At 42.0% G+C, this 14,918-nt stretch overlaps 1 protein-coding gene across 1 annotated transcript in view; it reads right to left on the bottom strand.

Moving 5' to 3' along the window:
* LOC139446352 (hepatocyte growth factor receptor-like) overlaps nucleotides 1–12,961 on the bottom strand; it is a 39,948-nt gene extending 26,987 nt beyond the window's left edge. Inside the window, exons 1-3 of the mRNA XM_071227691.1 lie at nucleotides 11,972–12,961; nucleotides 5,587–5,781; nucleotides 4,012–4,140 (exon numbers count right to left, since the gene is read on the bottom strand). Of these exons, the coding sequence (XP_071083792.1) occupies nucleotides 4,012–4,140; nucleotides 5,587–5,781; nucleotides 11,972–12,961 (1,314 nt within the window). The remainder of the gene's footprint in view (nucleotides 1–4,011; nucleotides 4,141–5,586; nucleotides 5,782–11,971) is intronic.
* Nucleotides 12,962–14,918: the final 1,957 nt, after the last annotated feature.

The raw sequence follows: 14,918 nt of genomic DNA, 5'->3' as shown, positions 1-14,918 counted from the left end.
TTTGTGTTTGTTTTTTCTTCACAAAAAAACTGATTGACGCAACCAGATTAAAAAAAAACATGTAACCTTTGAAGTAAAGGAATTCTTTATATTTCTTCTAATGACGCCATAGGTTCCGGCCAGGTCATCCCAAGATGTGTTTTCGCGCCTGGGACTTCTTTGCCACCCATATGTACGTTTATGTATCTGTAGGTAGATCTCCGTAGAAATTACTTTGGTGGGATGATGAATGGTTTGATGATTTCATAGCAGGCAGATCGAATGAAATAGCCTTGATCTCTGCTGATAGAAGGCTTGCGGCAGCAATCTGTACTGCTTCTTCCAGTTTTTTAGTGAAATCATGGAGGTTGTTGGATAGGATTTGAATGCTTTCTCAATTGATGTTGTGGTTGGGGTAGTTGCTGAAATGGTCCGAGATGGTTGATTTCATGGTCCAAGAAGAAGAAGACCCAACCGCTAAACGTCTACACAGACATAAAGTCTTGGCAATGTCTGTATCAACATCATCACTCATGCGCCTGTGATAGCTTTTAGCTTCAGTTTGGAACTTGTTTGGCAGATGGTTCAAAACATCTCAAGGCGCACTTTGCAAACTTTGTTGCTGATTGTTGGCACGGTTGGTGATGTTGAAATGTTCTAACAGATAAATTGTTGTTGCTTTGACGTTGAGGGCATTGGCAAGTGTCCACTCTGGCCAGCAGGCTGCAGACGTCCGATTGCCTCATCTCCATGTTGTCTATCCATGCTGAGTGAGTGAGTGAGTTGGGTTGAACGCCGCTTTTAACAGTATTACAATTATATCGCGGCGTGTCAGCTTAATGTGCGAGTAAAGCCCGAAGTGATGCAGATGCAGGTCTCAGACGTTTACCACTTCGGTGAAATCCACGAGTAAGGGTATATGGTGCTGACAAACATAATCGGGGCGAACCGGGATTCAAACACACTGTCATAGGTTTCTGGCATACCCAAGGGACGCAACTCTGCACAGCGAATCGCGGCGCCTTAGACGACTGTGCCCCCCTTGCCCCCCCTACCCATGACTGCTATACCGACAAAATCGATTGCAGGATTGAAATAGTGATGTCTATAGTATACCCAATAGTCCAAGTTGAACCATTCAGTCAATTCTTGTGTGAAGTGATGCTTTCGATTGGGCTGTAGCAAGCATCCCGGCGCTATTCATTTCATCCAGAATCACGCTTTCGCTATGTTATGACCTTACTTTATCGATAGCATGATTAACCGAACACCCCAACACACCCGGAAGCTTGTACATGAACCATATGATTCCTCCGCGAGTATACGTAGGTCATTCTTGAATTTGTCATTTCAGTGAAAGGACGTCAGATCGTCCTTAGCCATTGGTAATGTAACACGTAAACTCTCTACGCTTTTCATGTAGTACTTGTTATCATAATGGGATTGCGTCGCCTACAACGTGATGAACACCTAAGGCAAATCGGAACGCTTCAAACTGGTACAACTAACGGACATCATGAGAACGTCAACGTAAGGTAACACGACAGATTTAGAAATAAGTCTCTAAAGATAAGGGGCGGGATCACATTGACGCATACTGACCCCGGTACTGGTTCCGTTTGCGCGCATTGCTGGTTCACGTTTTGCCTCACGATAATGCTCGTGCCTACCGTGCACCTATCGTAACTGACTACCTCCAGCAGAAACACATCACCGGAATGCAATGGTCAGCCATGATTACCGAACCTTTCTCCATAGAACACGTCTTGGACATGATGGGGAGATGTATCCGCCGAACTGGGTCAGCCGCTGCAAGAGCAGTGATTCGGACCACTGACCAATCGTGGGGGCATTACACATTATACATCAAGTCATCTCAAACGTTACTTCTCACCCTTGTCATCTTTCTTGGCTGTTTGCAAGTTTACAATACACCGCCAATATTTTCTGCTGACTGTAATATTACACCAAGTCCATTACCATCGTCCATACATCTTTGTATTCCTGTATTCATCATTTATTTTTGAATATCACCTACATTTTTGTATATATTGACACAGGCATGTTACTAAAATTTGCGTTTCTTTGAGGTTCAGAATGTTACTATGATTTGATGTATGGCTGACACAACATCATATTGCATGATTGATGCAGTGCTGTGATTAATGTAACATTGACGCAGTGACATGATTGATGCAGTGCTGTGATTAATGTAACAATGACGCAGTGACATGATTGATGCAGTGCTGTGATTAATGTAACACTGACGCAGTGACATGATTGATGCAGTGCTGAGATTAATGTAAAACTGACGCAGTGACATGATTGATGCAGTGCTGTGATTAATGTAACACTGACGCAGTGACATGATTGATGCAGTGCTGTGATTAATGTAACATTGACACAGTCACATGATTGATGCAGTGCTGTGATTAATGTAACATTGGCGCAGTGACATGATTGATGCAGTGCTGTGATTAATGTAACACTGACGCAGTGACATGATTGATGCAGTGCTGTGATTAATGTAACACTGACGCAGTGACATGATTGATGCAGTGCTGTGATTAATGTAACACTGACGCAGTGACATGATTGATGCAGTGCTGTGATTAATGTAACATTGACGCAGTGACATGATTGATGCAGTGCTGTGATTAATGTAACATTGACGTAGTGACATGATTGATGCAGTGCTGTGATTAATGTAACATTGACGCAGTGACATGATTGATGCAATGCTGTGATTAATGTAACATTGACGCAGTGACATGATTGATGCAGTGCTGTGATTAATGTAACATTGACGCAGTGACATGATTGATGCAGTGCTGTGATTAATGTAACACTGACGCAGTGACATGATTGATGCAGTGCTGTGATTAATGTAACATTGACACAGTGACATGATTGATGCAGTGCTGTGATTGATGTAACATTGACACAGTGACATGATTGATGCAGTGCTGTGATGAATGTAACATTGACGCAGTGACATGATTGATGTAGTGCTGTGATTGATGTAACATTGACACAGTGACATGATTGATGCAGTGCTGTGATAAATGTAACATTGACGCAGTGACATGATTGATGCAGTGCTGTGATTAATGTAACATTGACGCAGTGACATGATGATGCGAGATGCTATGCTTTAGTCCTGTGTCAGTGTCAAGCGATTGATTCAAGAATTGTTTTTCATTTTTGTGCATGCATCGAAGTATAACAGTTAGATAGTGTATGATATTGCGTAGCGTAGCGGAACCATTTCATACAAAATTAGAAACTGTTATACTTCGATGCATGCACAAAATACGTGAATACAACTTTTTTCGCAAAGTCATACAAATACCAAACAAGTGTTTTTTGCAAGGCATAACAGTTTTATTGAACAGATACCAATATACTATATTGTTTATGTAAATGTTTTTCTTTCACCGACGTTATACCAGAGCGAGAAAAACTGCAAAACTGTTTTGTTTTCGGAAGAGACTATATTAATGACGTCATAAAGTAAGTGTTGGGTTGTTGTTGTTGTTGTTGTTGTTTTTACGCAGTGTTTAGCTATATTCCAGCAATATCCAGAAATGGGCTTCACACACTGTACCCATGTCAGGAATCGAACAATGGTCTTCGGCGTGACGACAGTACGCTTTAACCACTAGGCTACCCGACTGCCCTCGGAAAACACGCATTTATGATGTAAAAATGATGTTCAGAATCAGAATAGCCTAAATTTGTGTAAGAAATTCATTTTGTGATTATTGATAATTATCTCACTGGTAAGACTTATGTTATATATTTGCTGAAGTGCCAAAATGATGTTTGTAGAAGTACTATACTTGCGCTTCATTCAGCACGTACACATTCATTAAGCACGTTGGTAGCTTATACAATCAGTGTTCCACATCGTTAAAAAACTGTTTAATAGCCTATTGTTAGTACACATTATCGTTCTGAGTTCTGATGCTCTGATGTTTGTGTGTGTGTAAAGGTTCATACATTGTTAAGTATGATGAGAAAAAAACTCACCGTGTTGCTGCTGATGGTGAAGAGGTGCAAGGAGTCGTTGCTGTCTCGGACGACGACACGGCGTGGTAGGGAACTGTCACTGCTAACGCTTATGTTGCTGCTTAACAAGAGGTTCCCATCAACAACGGTCTGTAACAGCAAATTGAGTAACAAGTGTTAATTATCTACAGTGTAATAGTGAGAAGGTTAAAATATATTGAAAGGTGAACGTTATTGTAGAGATCTGGGCAAGGTATGTTCTACATAACACGTGATTAACAATGAAGTCACTTACTTAATCCTACATACATCACTAAAACTACATACAGATCAACAAGGTAGTCACTTACTAAGTCCTATAGACATCAATACTGCATACCGATCAACAAGGAAGTCACTTACTTAGTCCTATAGACATCAATACTGCATACCGATCAACAAGGAAGTCACTTACTTTGTCCTACATACATCAATACAACTACATACAGATCAACAAGGAAATCACTTAGTTCTACAGACATCAACACTACATATAGATCAACAAGGAAGTCACTTACTTAGTCCTAAGGACATCAGTACTTCATACAGGTCAACAAGGAAGTCACTTACTTAGTCCTACAGACATCAATACTACATACAGATCAATAAGGAAGTCACTTACTTAGTCCTACAGACATCAATACTACATATAGATCAACAAGGAAGTCACTTACTTAGTCCTACAGACATCAATACTTCATACAGGTAAACAAGGAAGTCACTTACTTAGTCCTACAGACATCAATACTACATACAGATCAATAAGGAAGTCACTTACTTAGTCCTACAGACATCAACACTACTACATACAGATCAATAAGGAAGTCACTTACTTAGTCCTACAGACATCAACACTGCATATAGATCAACAAGGAAGTCACTTACTTAGTCCTTCAGCCATCAATTCTACTACATACAGATCAACAAGGAAGTCACTTAGTTCTACAGACATCAACACTACATATAGATCAACAAGGAAGTAACTTACTTAGTCCTACAGACATCAATACTTCATACGGGTCAACAAGGAAGTCACTTAGTCCTACAGACATCAATACTACATACAGATCAATAAGGAAGTCACTAACTTATTCCTACAGACATCAACACTACATATAGACTAACAAGGAAGTCACTTACTTAGTTCTTCAGACATCAATACAACTACATACAGATCAACAAGGAAGTCCTTGCGATATCAGTACAACTACATTATATTACACTATACAGTTAGAAGATCAACGAAGATATCACTTACCGTAAGCTGCACCGCACCGCACCGCACCGCACCGCACCGCACCGCACCGCACCGCACCGCACCGCACCGCACCGCACCGCACCGCACCGCATCGTACCGCACCGTACCGCACCGCACTGCACCCAAACACACCACACCACATTTGGAAGATCAACAAAGATGTCACTTACCGTAAGTTGCACTATACCACACCGCACCGCACCGCACCGCACCGCACCGCACCGCACCGCACCGCACTGCACCGCTTTCAACAGACCACACCACACCACACTTGGAAGATCAACAAAGATATCACTTACCGTAAGTTGCAGTACTTCTCCAGCGGAAGTAGCAACGTTGACGGTTCCGGCTTCACTCGGGAGCACTGTTGTAATTACAATCGTGTTATTTCGGTAGACTGCATTGAAGTCTTTATAAGTAAATAGTCTTTTGTTGTCTATTATCATGAATGTTCCTTGACATGGAGTTCGCTGGCACACTATACACTGTTGGTCCTGCAATAACCAAATGTTCAAGACTTACGGTGATCTCTTCCTAAATATAGCTTTTATTGGTTCAGTATTTATGTCAGTGTTAATGATGTTTTATATAATATATAAGAGGTCGGAGATCCGTTGTAAGACACCACAAACACTATCTATCTAAACAAAGTTTGGCAATGATTTGTCCATTTGTCCAAAACCATTTCTTCTCTCGAATACATGAATGTAGTGTTTGCTCTTATGCTTAAAACTTGGCGGATGTATAGCGTAGTGCTGAATTGTGTCGACTCGTAAACAACCCGGGTTCGATCTCCATTTTGGGTTCATTGTGCAACGAATTTCCGTTCTTGTGATACTGCAAAAATTGACGTCACTAAAAGGGAAAAAAACCGAGTGCCCCATTCTACACCATAAATACTATCAAATAGTGATAGTGAAAGGAAGTGGTGAGTGTGAGTGAGTATGATTTTACGCCGCTTTTAGCAATATTCCAGCAATATCACGGCGGGGGACACCAACAATGGGCTTCATACATTGTACCCATGTCGGGAATCTAACCTGGGTCTTCGGCGTTATGACCATACGCTTTGACCACTAGGCTACCCGACCGCCCTCGTAAAAGGAAGGGCGTATCATGCCCAACCAGTGGCACCCGTCACATTGATATATTGATATATGGCAATGTAATCAGCTGGTACTGTGTTGTTAAACAGTATTGTAATTGTATTACATTGTTTCTGCCGAGATTAAGTAGCATTGTGTTTTGACAATGGTTAGTTGTCAGGAATGTAATACCAACTAATGTATGCATATATGAAAGGTACTATATTTAGATGCCTTTGTTCTGGAACAGCTATACTCATCCAGCATGGTACAGAGACAGACCCTTCGAACGCCTCCGTGGTCTAGTGATAGAGCGTCCGACCGGAGAGCGAAAGGTTCGGGCTCGATCCCCGGCCGCGTCATACCAAAAGACGTTAAAAGATGGCACTTGCTGTTACCTGTCTGGCGTTCGGCATTAAGGGGCTAAAACAAGGCATTGACGCCTCCGAGTCAGTATACTGTGTCTGGGCGGGGTATACATAAACTGCGGCATGGTCACAGAACAGAGGGTATTCAGATTATATATAGTGGGCAAGACTGTGCCTCTCGCATCTCACATTACATCAAGACCAGGTCCTGATTTCTCGAAACAAACTTAAGGGGCCAGGACATGTGTGAAGATCATTTGTTTTCACCCTTGATATCCTGCCTCAGCCTATTTTGGAAGCCTGACCACTGTTGCTACTAGGTAAATATCTTTACCACTGGTATTACGTTTTATACTGCCATTGTACATGTTGTAATTGTACTGTCATTGAATGTTGTACCGCCTCTCCGTTGTGTATTGCCATTGTAATTGCTGTGCAGTAAATTAAAATTGATTGTAAACCTAGTTAAGATTATCATACAATTGTTACTTGTATACCATACATTTGTTATTTGTTGGTTTCACACTGAATTCATTTACGTATAGATTGCTGGGTTAACTTGTTATTTCACATAGCAACATCCAACAAAAACTGATTTGGTTGGTTGGTTTGTTGTTTTACGCCGCACTCAGCAATATTCCAGCTATATGACGGCGGTCTGTAAATAATCGAGTCTGGACCAGACAATCCAGTGATTGACATCATGAGTATCGATCCACGCAATTGGGATCGATGACATGCTTCAACCAAGTCAGCGAGCCTGATCATCCAATCCCGTTAGTCGCCTCTTACGACAAGCATAGTCGCCTTTTACGGCAAGAATGGGTTGCGGGTCATGGTTACGTGTTATGAAGACACTTTAAACATCGTCAAAGTAGAGATGATGAGTTTAACAGTTTTTACAGTTAGCTGTTGCTAAACAATAACACTGGTCATGGTTAAGTGTTTTCGAGACACTTAAAACATAGACAAAAAGGAGGTGGTAAGTTAAACATTTCAGTTCGCTGTTGACAGACAATGACACTGGTCATGGTTACATGTTATATAGACACTTAAAACATCTTCTGAACTCCATCATGACAGTGTTATCATAAGGACTCCCTCATGAATGTGTTATCATCACTACTCCCTCATGACAGTGTTATCCTCACTACTCCCTCATGACAGTGTTATCATCACTACTCCCTCATGACAGTGTTATCCACAAGACTCCTCTCATGACAGTGTTAACATCACTACTCCCTATATGACAGTGTTATCCTCACTACTCCCTATATGACAAAGTTATCATAACGACTCCCTCATGACAGTGTTATCCTCACTACTCACTCATGACAGTATTATCATCACTACTCCCTCGTGACAGTGTTATCATCACGACTCCTCTCATGACAGTGTTAACATCACTACTCCCTATATGACAGTGTTATCCTCACTACTCCCTATATGACAAAGTTATCATAACGACTCCCTCATGACAGTATTATCCTCACTACTCCCTCATGACAGTATTATCCTCACTACTCCCTCATGACAGTATTATCCTCACTACTCCCTCATGACAGTGTTATCCTCACTACTCCCTCATGACAGTGTTAACATCACGACTCCCTTATGGCAGTGTTATCCTCACTACCTATATGACAGTGTTATCATAACGACTCCCTCGTGACAATGTTATCATCACTACTCCCTCATGACAGTATTATCCTCACTGCTCCCTATATGACAGTGTTATCATAACGACTCCAACAAGACAGTGTTATCATCACGACTCCTCTCATGACAGTGTTTTCATCACGACTCCCCTCACGACAGTGTTATCATTACGACTCCCTCGTGACAGTGTTATCATCACGACTCCCTCATGACAGTGTTATCATCACTACTCCCTCATGACAGTGTTATCATCACGACTCCTCTCATGACAGTGTTAACATCACGACTCCCCTATGACAGTGTTATCCTCACGACTCCCTCGTGACAGTGTTATCCTCACTACTACCTATATGACACTGTTATCATCACAACTCCTTAAATGGCAGTGTTATCATAAAGACTCCCTCATGAAAGTGTTATCCTCACTACTCCCTCATGACAGTGTTATCATCACTACTCCCTCATGACAGTGTTATCGTCACTACTCCCTCATGACAATGTTATCCTCACTACTCCCTCACGACAATGTTATCCTCTCTACTCCCTATATGACAGTGTTATCATCACGACTCCCTCATGACAATGTTATCCTCACTACTCCCTACATGACAGTGTTTTCATCACTACTCCCTCATGACAGTGTTAACATCACGACTCCCTTATGACAATGTTATCATAACGACTCCCTAATGACAGTGTTATCATCAGGACTCCCTCATGATAGTGTTATCCTCACTACTCCCTCATGACAATGTTATCATCATGACTCCTGTCATGACAGTGTTAACATCACGACTCCCTTATGACAGTGTTATCATCACTACTCCCTATATGAAAGTGTTATCATAACGACTCCTTTTATGACAGTGTTATCCTCACTACTCCCTCGTGACAGTGTTATCATCACGACTCCCTTATGGCAGTGTTATCATCACAACTCCCTACATGACAATGTTATCATAACGACTCCCTCATGACAATGTTATTCTCACTACTCCCTATATGACAGTGTTATCATCACGACTCCCTTATGACAATGTTATCCTCACTACTTTCTATAAGAAAGTGTTATCATCACCATTCCCTTATGACAATGTTATCATAACGACTCCCTCATGACAGTGTTATCATCACCACTCCCTCATGATAGTGTTATCCTCACTACTCCCTCATGACAGTGTTATCATCACTACTCCCTCATGACAATGTCATCCTCACTACTCCCTCACGACAATGTTATCCTCTCTACTCCCTATATGACAGTGTTATCATCACGACTCCCTCATGACAATGTTATCCTCACTACTCCCTACATGACAGTGTTTTCATCACTACTCCCTCATGACAGTGTTAACATCACGACTCCCTTATGACAATGTTATCATAACGACTCCCTAATGACAGTGTTATCATCAGGACTCCCTCATGATAGTGTTATCCTCACTACTCCCTCATGACAATGTTATCATCATGACTCCTGTCATGACAGTGTTAACATCACGACTCCCTTATGACAGTGTTATCATCACTACTCCCTATATGACAGTGTTATCATAACGACTCCTTTTATGACAGTGTTATCCTCACTACTCCCTCGTGACAGTGTTATCATCACGACTCCCTTATGGCAGTGTTATCATCACAACTCCCTACATAACAATGTTATCATAACGACTCCCTCATGACAGTGTTATCATCACGACTCCCTCATGACAGTGTTATCATCACGACTCCCTCATGACAGTGTTATCATCAGGACTCCCTCATGATAGTGTTATCCTCACTACTCCCTCATGACAATGTTATCATCATGACTCCTGTCATGACAGTGTTAACATCACGACTCCCTTATGACAGTGTTATCATCACTACTCCCTATATAACAGTGTTATCATAACGACTCCTTTTATGACAGTGTTATCCTCACTACTCCCTCGTGACAGTGTTATCATCACGACTCCCTTATGGCAGTGTTATCATCACAACTCCCTACATGACAATGTTATCATAACGAATCCCTCATGACAGTGTTATCATCACGACTCCCTCATGACAGTGTTATCATCACAACTCCCTACATGACAATGTTATCATAACGACTCCCTCATGACAATGTTATTCTCACTACTCCCTATATGACAGTGTTATCATCACGACTCCCTTATGACAATGTTATCCTCACTACTTTCTATAAGAAAGTGTTATCATCACGATTCCCTTATGACAATGTTATCATAACGACTCCCTCATGACAGTGTTATCATCACCACTCCCTCATGATAGTGTTATCCTCACTACTCCCTCGTGACAGTGTTATCATCACTACTCCTCTCATGACAGTGTTAACACCACGACTCCCTTATGACAATGTTATCATAACGACTCCCTCATGACAGTGTCATCATCACGACTCCTGTCATGACAGTGTTAACATCACTACTCCCTCATGACGGTGTTATCCTCACTACTCCCTCATGACAGTGTTATCATCACGACTCCTCTCATGACAGTGTTAACATCACGACTCCCTTATGACAGTGTTATCCTCACTACTCCCTATATGACAGTGTTATCATAACGACTCCCTCATGACAGTGTTATCATCACGACTCCCTCATGACAGTGTTATCCTCACTACTCCCTCATGACAGATGACTGTTATCATCACGACTCCTCTCATGACAGTATTAACATCACGACTCCCTCATGACAGTGTTATCATCACGACTCCTCTCATGACAGTATTAACATCACGACTCCCTTATGACAGTGTTATCCTCACTACTCCCTGTATGACAGTGTTATCCTCACTACTCCCTGTATGACAGTTTTATCATCACGACTCCCTCATGACAGTGTTATCATCACGACTCCCTTATGACAGTGTTATCCTCACTACTCCCTGTATGACAGTTTTATCATGACGACTCCCTCATGACAGTGTTATCATCACTACTCCCTCATGACAGTGTTATCATCACGACTCCTCTCATGACAGTGTTAACATCACGACTCCCTTATGGCAGTGTTATCCTCACTACCTATATGACAGTGTTATCATAACGACTCCCTCGTGACAGTGTTATCATCACGACTCCTCTCATGACAGTATTAACATCACGACTCCCTCATGAATGTGTTATCATAACGACTCCCCCATGACAATGTTATCCTCACTACTCCCTCATGACAGTGTTATCCTCACTACTCCCTATATGACAGCGTTATCATAACGACTCCCACAAGACAGTGTTATCATCACGACTCCTCTCATGACAGTGTTAACATCACGACTCCCACTAGATGTCTGTCTATATCGGACTCTACGTTTATTAAACATAAAATAAAATTTAGATTTAAAATAGTATTTCGGCTGCATCAGCTCAAGCATTTTACAATTAATTTGTCATCAAATACAACCTGTCTAATCAAGATTTCCCAGGCTGGACGTATTGTGTACAAGTAAGGATGTGTTGTTATAGTCTATCCTTTATGGAGTTTATATGTTTGACAGCAGTGTTTGTGTACAACGCCGTATATCAACATGGAGAAATAGGTATGCGCCCTCTTACCTGAACATTACACCCGCCGGTGACATCTGCCCACGACACATTTGGAGTTGTACTCAACTTACACAGCACATTAGAACTTTCGTTTCTGATATCCTCAAATGTGTACTGGCACAACGCTGATCCAAGAGAGGGATCTTGCTGAAAGTCGGATTGGTCTGTGTTTTTTCCGAAACTCACAGTGATTGAACTTCCGGTATCCGCCATGTCTAGTCCGATGTTGTATAAGGTCAGGTCCTTGGTCCGACAATCCAGGGGAAAGTCCATGAGGGGGAACAAAGACTCATAACTTGTGCAAAACCTAATGAGTCGGGTTGTGACGTTCATGGTTGACGTTTCTCTCTGGGTTGTAAGGAAATATGTGAAATTGTTCTTGGTGAAGCCTGAAATGAAATGTATGGCGTAGTTGCTTTCTGGTTTTCTTGAAATGACAGACTCGTTGTGGTCACTGATGTTCATACTAGGTTGGCCTTGGTCTGGGAGAGACAAATGTCGGTACGACAACACGGGGACGACGGGCGTCGGCTGGTCCGAGGTTGATGATGCTACTAGCAATGTTACATTGTCAAGGAACACCAGAACAGAACGAGTGTTGATGTAACTGTGGTTAGTTCCGTTGTTCATCCACAACCTCTGGGTGATATTAGACGTATTGTACACAGCACAGAGACCTCTACAGGCTGTGGAGCAGGCCAGAAGTCGAGGGGAGCCAGGCTGTAACGCCATCGCTGTCACATTACCTCCAGCATCACCAACACAGTCGCCCCCACCAACTTCAGCATCGCCCCAACCAACACCGGCGATGAAAGTGAGATTTTCAGACCAATGACGGATCCCCTTCTCCCCCGCCGTGTACACGTGCCCTGTGTTGTTGTCTGTGATCACCTCATCTACACGTTCAGTGTCCTCCCAGGTTGGATATACGCCTGCTGCCACCGATAGGAAAAACACACACACGGGTAGACCGAAACCTCGCCCTCTGCAGTGCACCATGCTTGTCTGAATAACAAACCTGACAGTAATAAAACGAAGTTACCAAAATACGCTTACATTATCTGGTGTAGGTAAGTTTAAAGTTTACATCACTGTACGTAGAACCGTTATATTTTGAATCTGATGAAGCCTCGCAATGGGGTTTGACTATGGAATGCTACAACGGTCATTGTCGCGTTGTCGCATCGTCGCCCTTCCAAAAACAAGCAAAACGTGTCAAGCCAAGTAGAGCACCACTCACAGTGTACCTTACATACGTCGTTTGGGTTGTTGTCTGTTATCGGCTGTGCTCCGTCTCTACGCCTTGCACATAATCGCAGAGCCTATGCAGCCTGTAACCATATTAACATCGACGTGTAATTCCATCGCTTCAGTTTGGAAATACTATATAAAAAACATCAACATGTGGATCTATTCATACACAACTAGAATCTAAATTTTGTAAAGTAGGAATGAAATGTTACATATTTCTTTCAAGAGTTGCCAATGAGAACAAAAAACATCATTCGCAACAAATCCGGGCCGCTTGGCATGACCTTCACCTCTCCTTTCTCATCCAGGATCAGCGCTCCGTCAGTCCCACACTCCGTCGCAGTGGTGACTCAGTATAACACCACTGCCACAGGCTAATTTGCATATAACATGACCGGACTTTTCTCTTGTTTGTAAACAAACGCGCTTTTTCAGAAATCAGTACAGAACGCACTAATGCAAGTATTTGGGGGCGCTTTACATATTGTTTTCCATACTTATATAGATATGCTACTACAACTGCGACAGTGAGCTGCATGACAATATATATTTACTCTCCGTTGAGCTTCGATGACAACACGTGGAGCCGCACAACCAATGTAAACAAAGAATAACTACACAAAAACAAGAAGATTTTCACGTTTTAGGATACGTTCTTAATGAACCGTAACCATTCTTTGACATTTGTATGTGAAAATGTGCAGACTTGTCAAACATGAAACGGATGAACATCATATGCAATATCTTGAATGGACTGTGAAAGATGTGACGATTCGTCACATGGCGCTGGCCTGTGGCAGAGGTACTATGCTGGCTGGCTGCCGGCCGCATGGAACTCTGGGTAGGAGAGAGGCGTAAGGTGTTCTATACATATTGTTCGGCTGTGCACAATAATGTTCTTCTTATTGTAGCCTAACTGTTTTTAGTTTTGATTTATTTTATCGCAGAATAGTATCCCCAATCTCATTGTTAATGTCATCTCACCATGTCTACAGATTTACTTTAGCCCACGTGTCGCCGTCCACACGCGGCAATGACTAATTTAACTAATTTTGCCCGTCCAATCTCATAACTCGCCAAGGAATTTGTAGCCGCCGTACACTAACATATTTTATATATATATACTAACATACTGGGACACCAGAAATGGTCACTCACTCATTAAAAGTCTCGTTAATCCGACACAGTTATCAGCGTCACCTGATCCAGGAAATATGGAAATATTACTTACTACTAGCGCAGATTTGTTAGCAACTGTGAGTTGTTACTAGTAGGTACAAAGACGGTCTCTACGTCTCTGGAGACTAACATTTACTGCTACTACTAGCTAACGGCAAAGATTTGATTTTCATTTGTCAACGAGTCTACGTAGACGGTATGCAAGCCGGGCTCTGTCTCAACAGAAAAATAAAAACATTACCGCAGAGCAGCTTCAGCCTGTAACCAGCTAGCTTCCTAGATGTAGAAGTAGCACTTGAAATATACCGTGGTTGTTAAATAATTACAAATAGAATCTACATTATCATGAAGAAAATTATACGGTAACATTTGATCATTACATCACCAGCTGGTCACATGACCTCGTCATGCATCATCATCCGCCACCATTTTGTGTAAGGTCACGTCATTTGTTCCACTCATCCTAGACCTAATTTAGGCTAGTTAATTGTGTCATTTTCCTGTTTTTTCTGATACATTCCAAAAT

The sequence above is a fragment of the Haliotis cracherodii genome, unplaced genomic scaffold (assembly GCF_022045235.1).
Source record: "Haliotis cracherodii isolate W230 unplaced genomic scaffold, xgHalCrac1.p SCAF_6, whole genome shotgun sequence".
Taxonomy (NCBI): domain Eukaryota; kingdom Metazoa; phylum Mollusca; class Gastropoda; order Lepetellida; family Haliotidae; genus Haliotis; species Haliotis cracherodii.
This window is presented reverse-complemented; position numbering and strand designations above follow the sequence as displayed.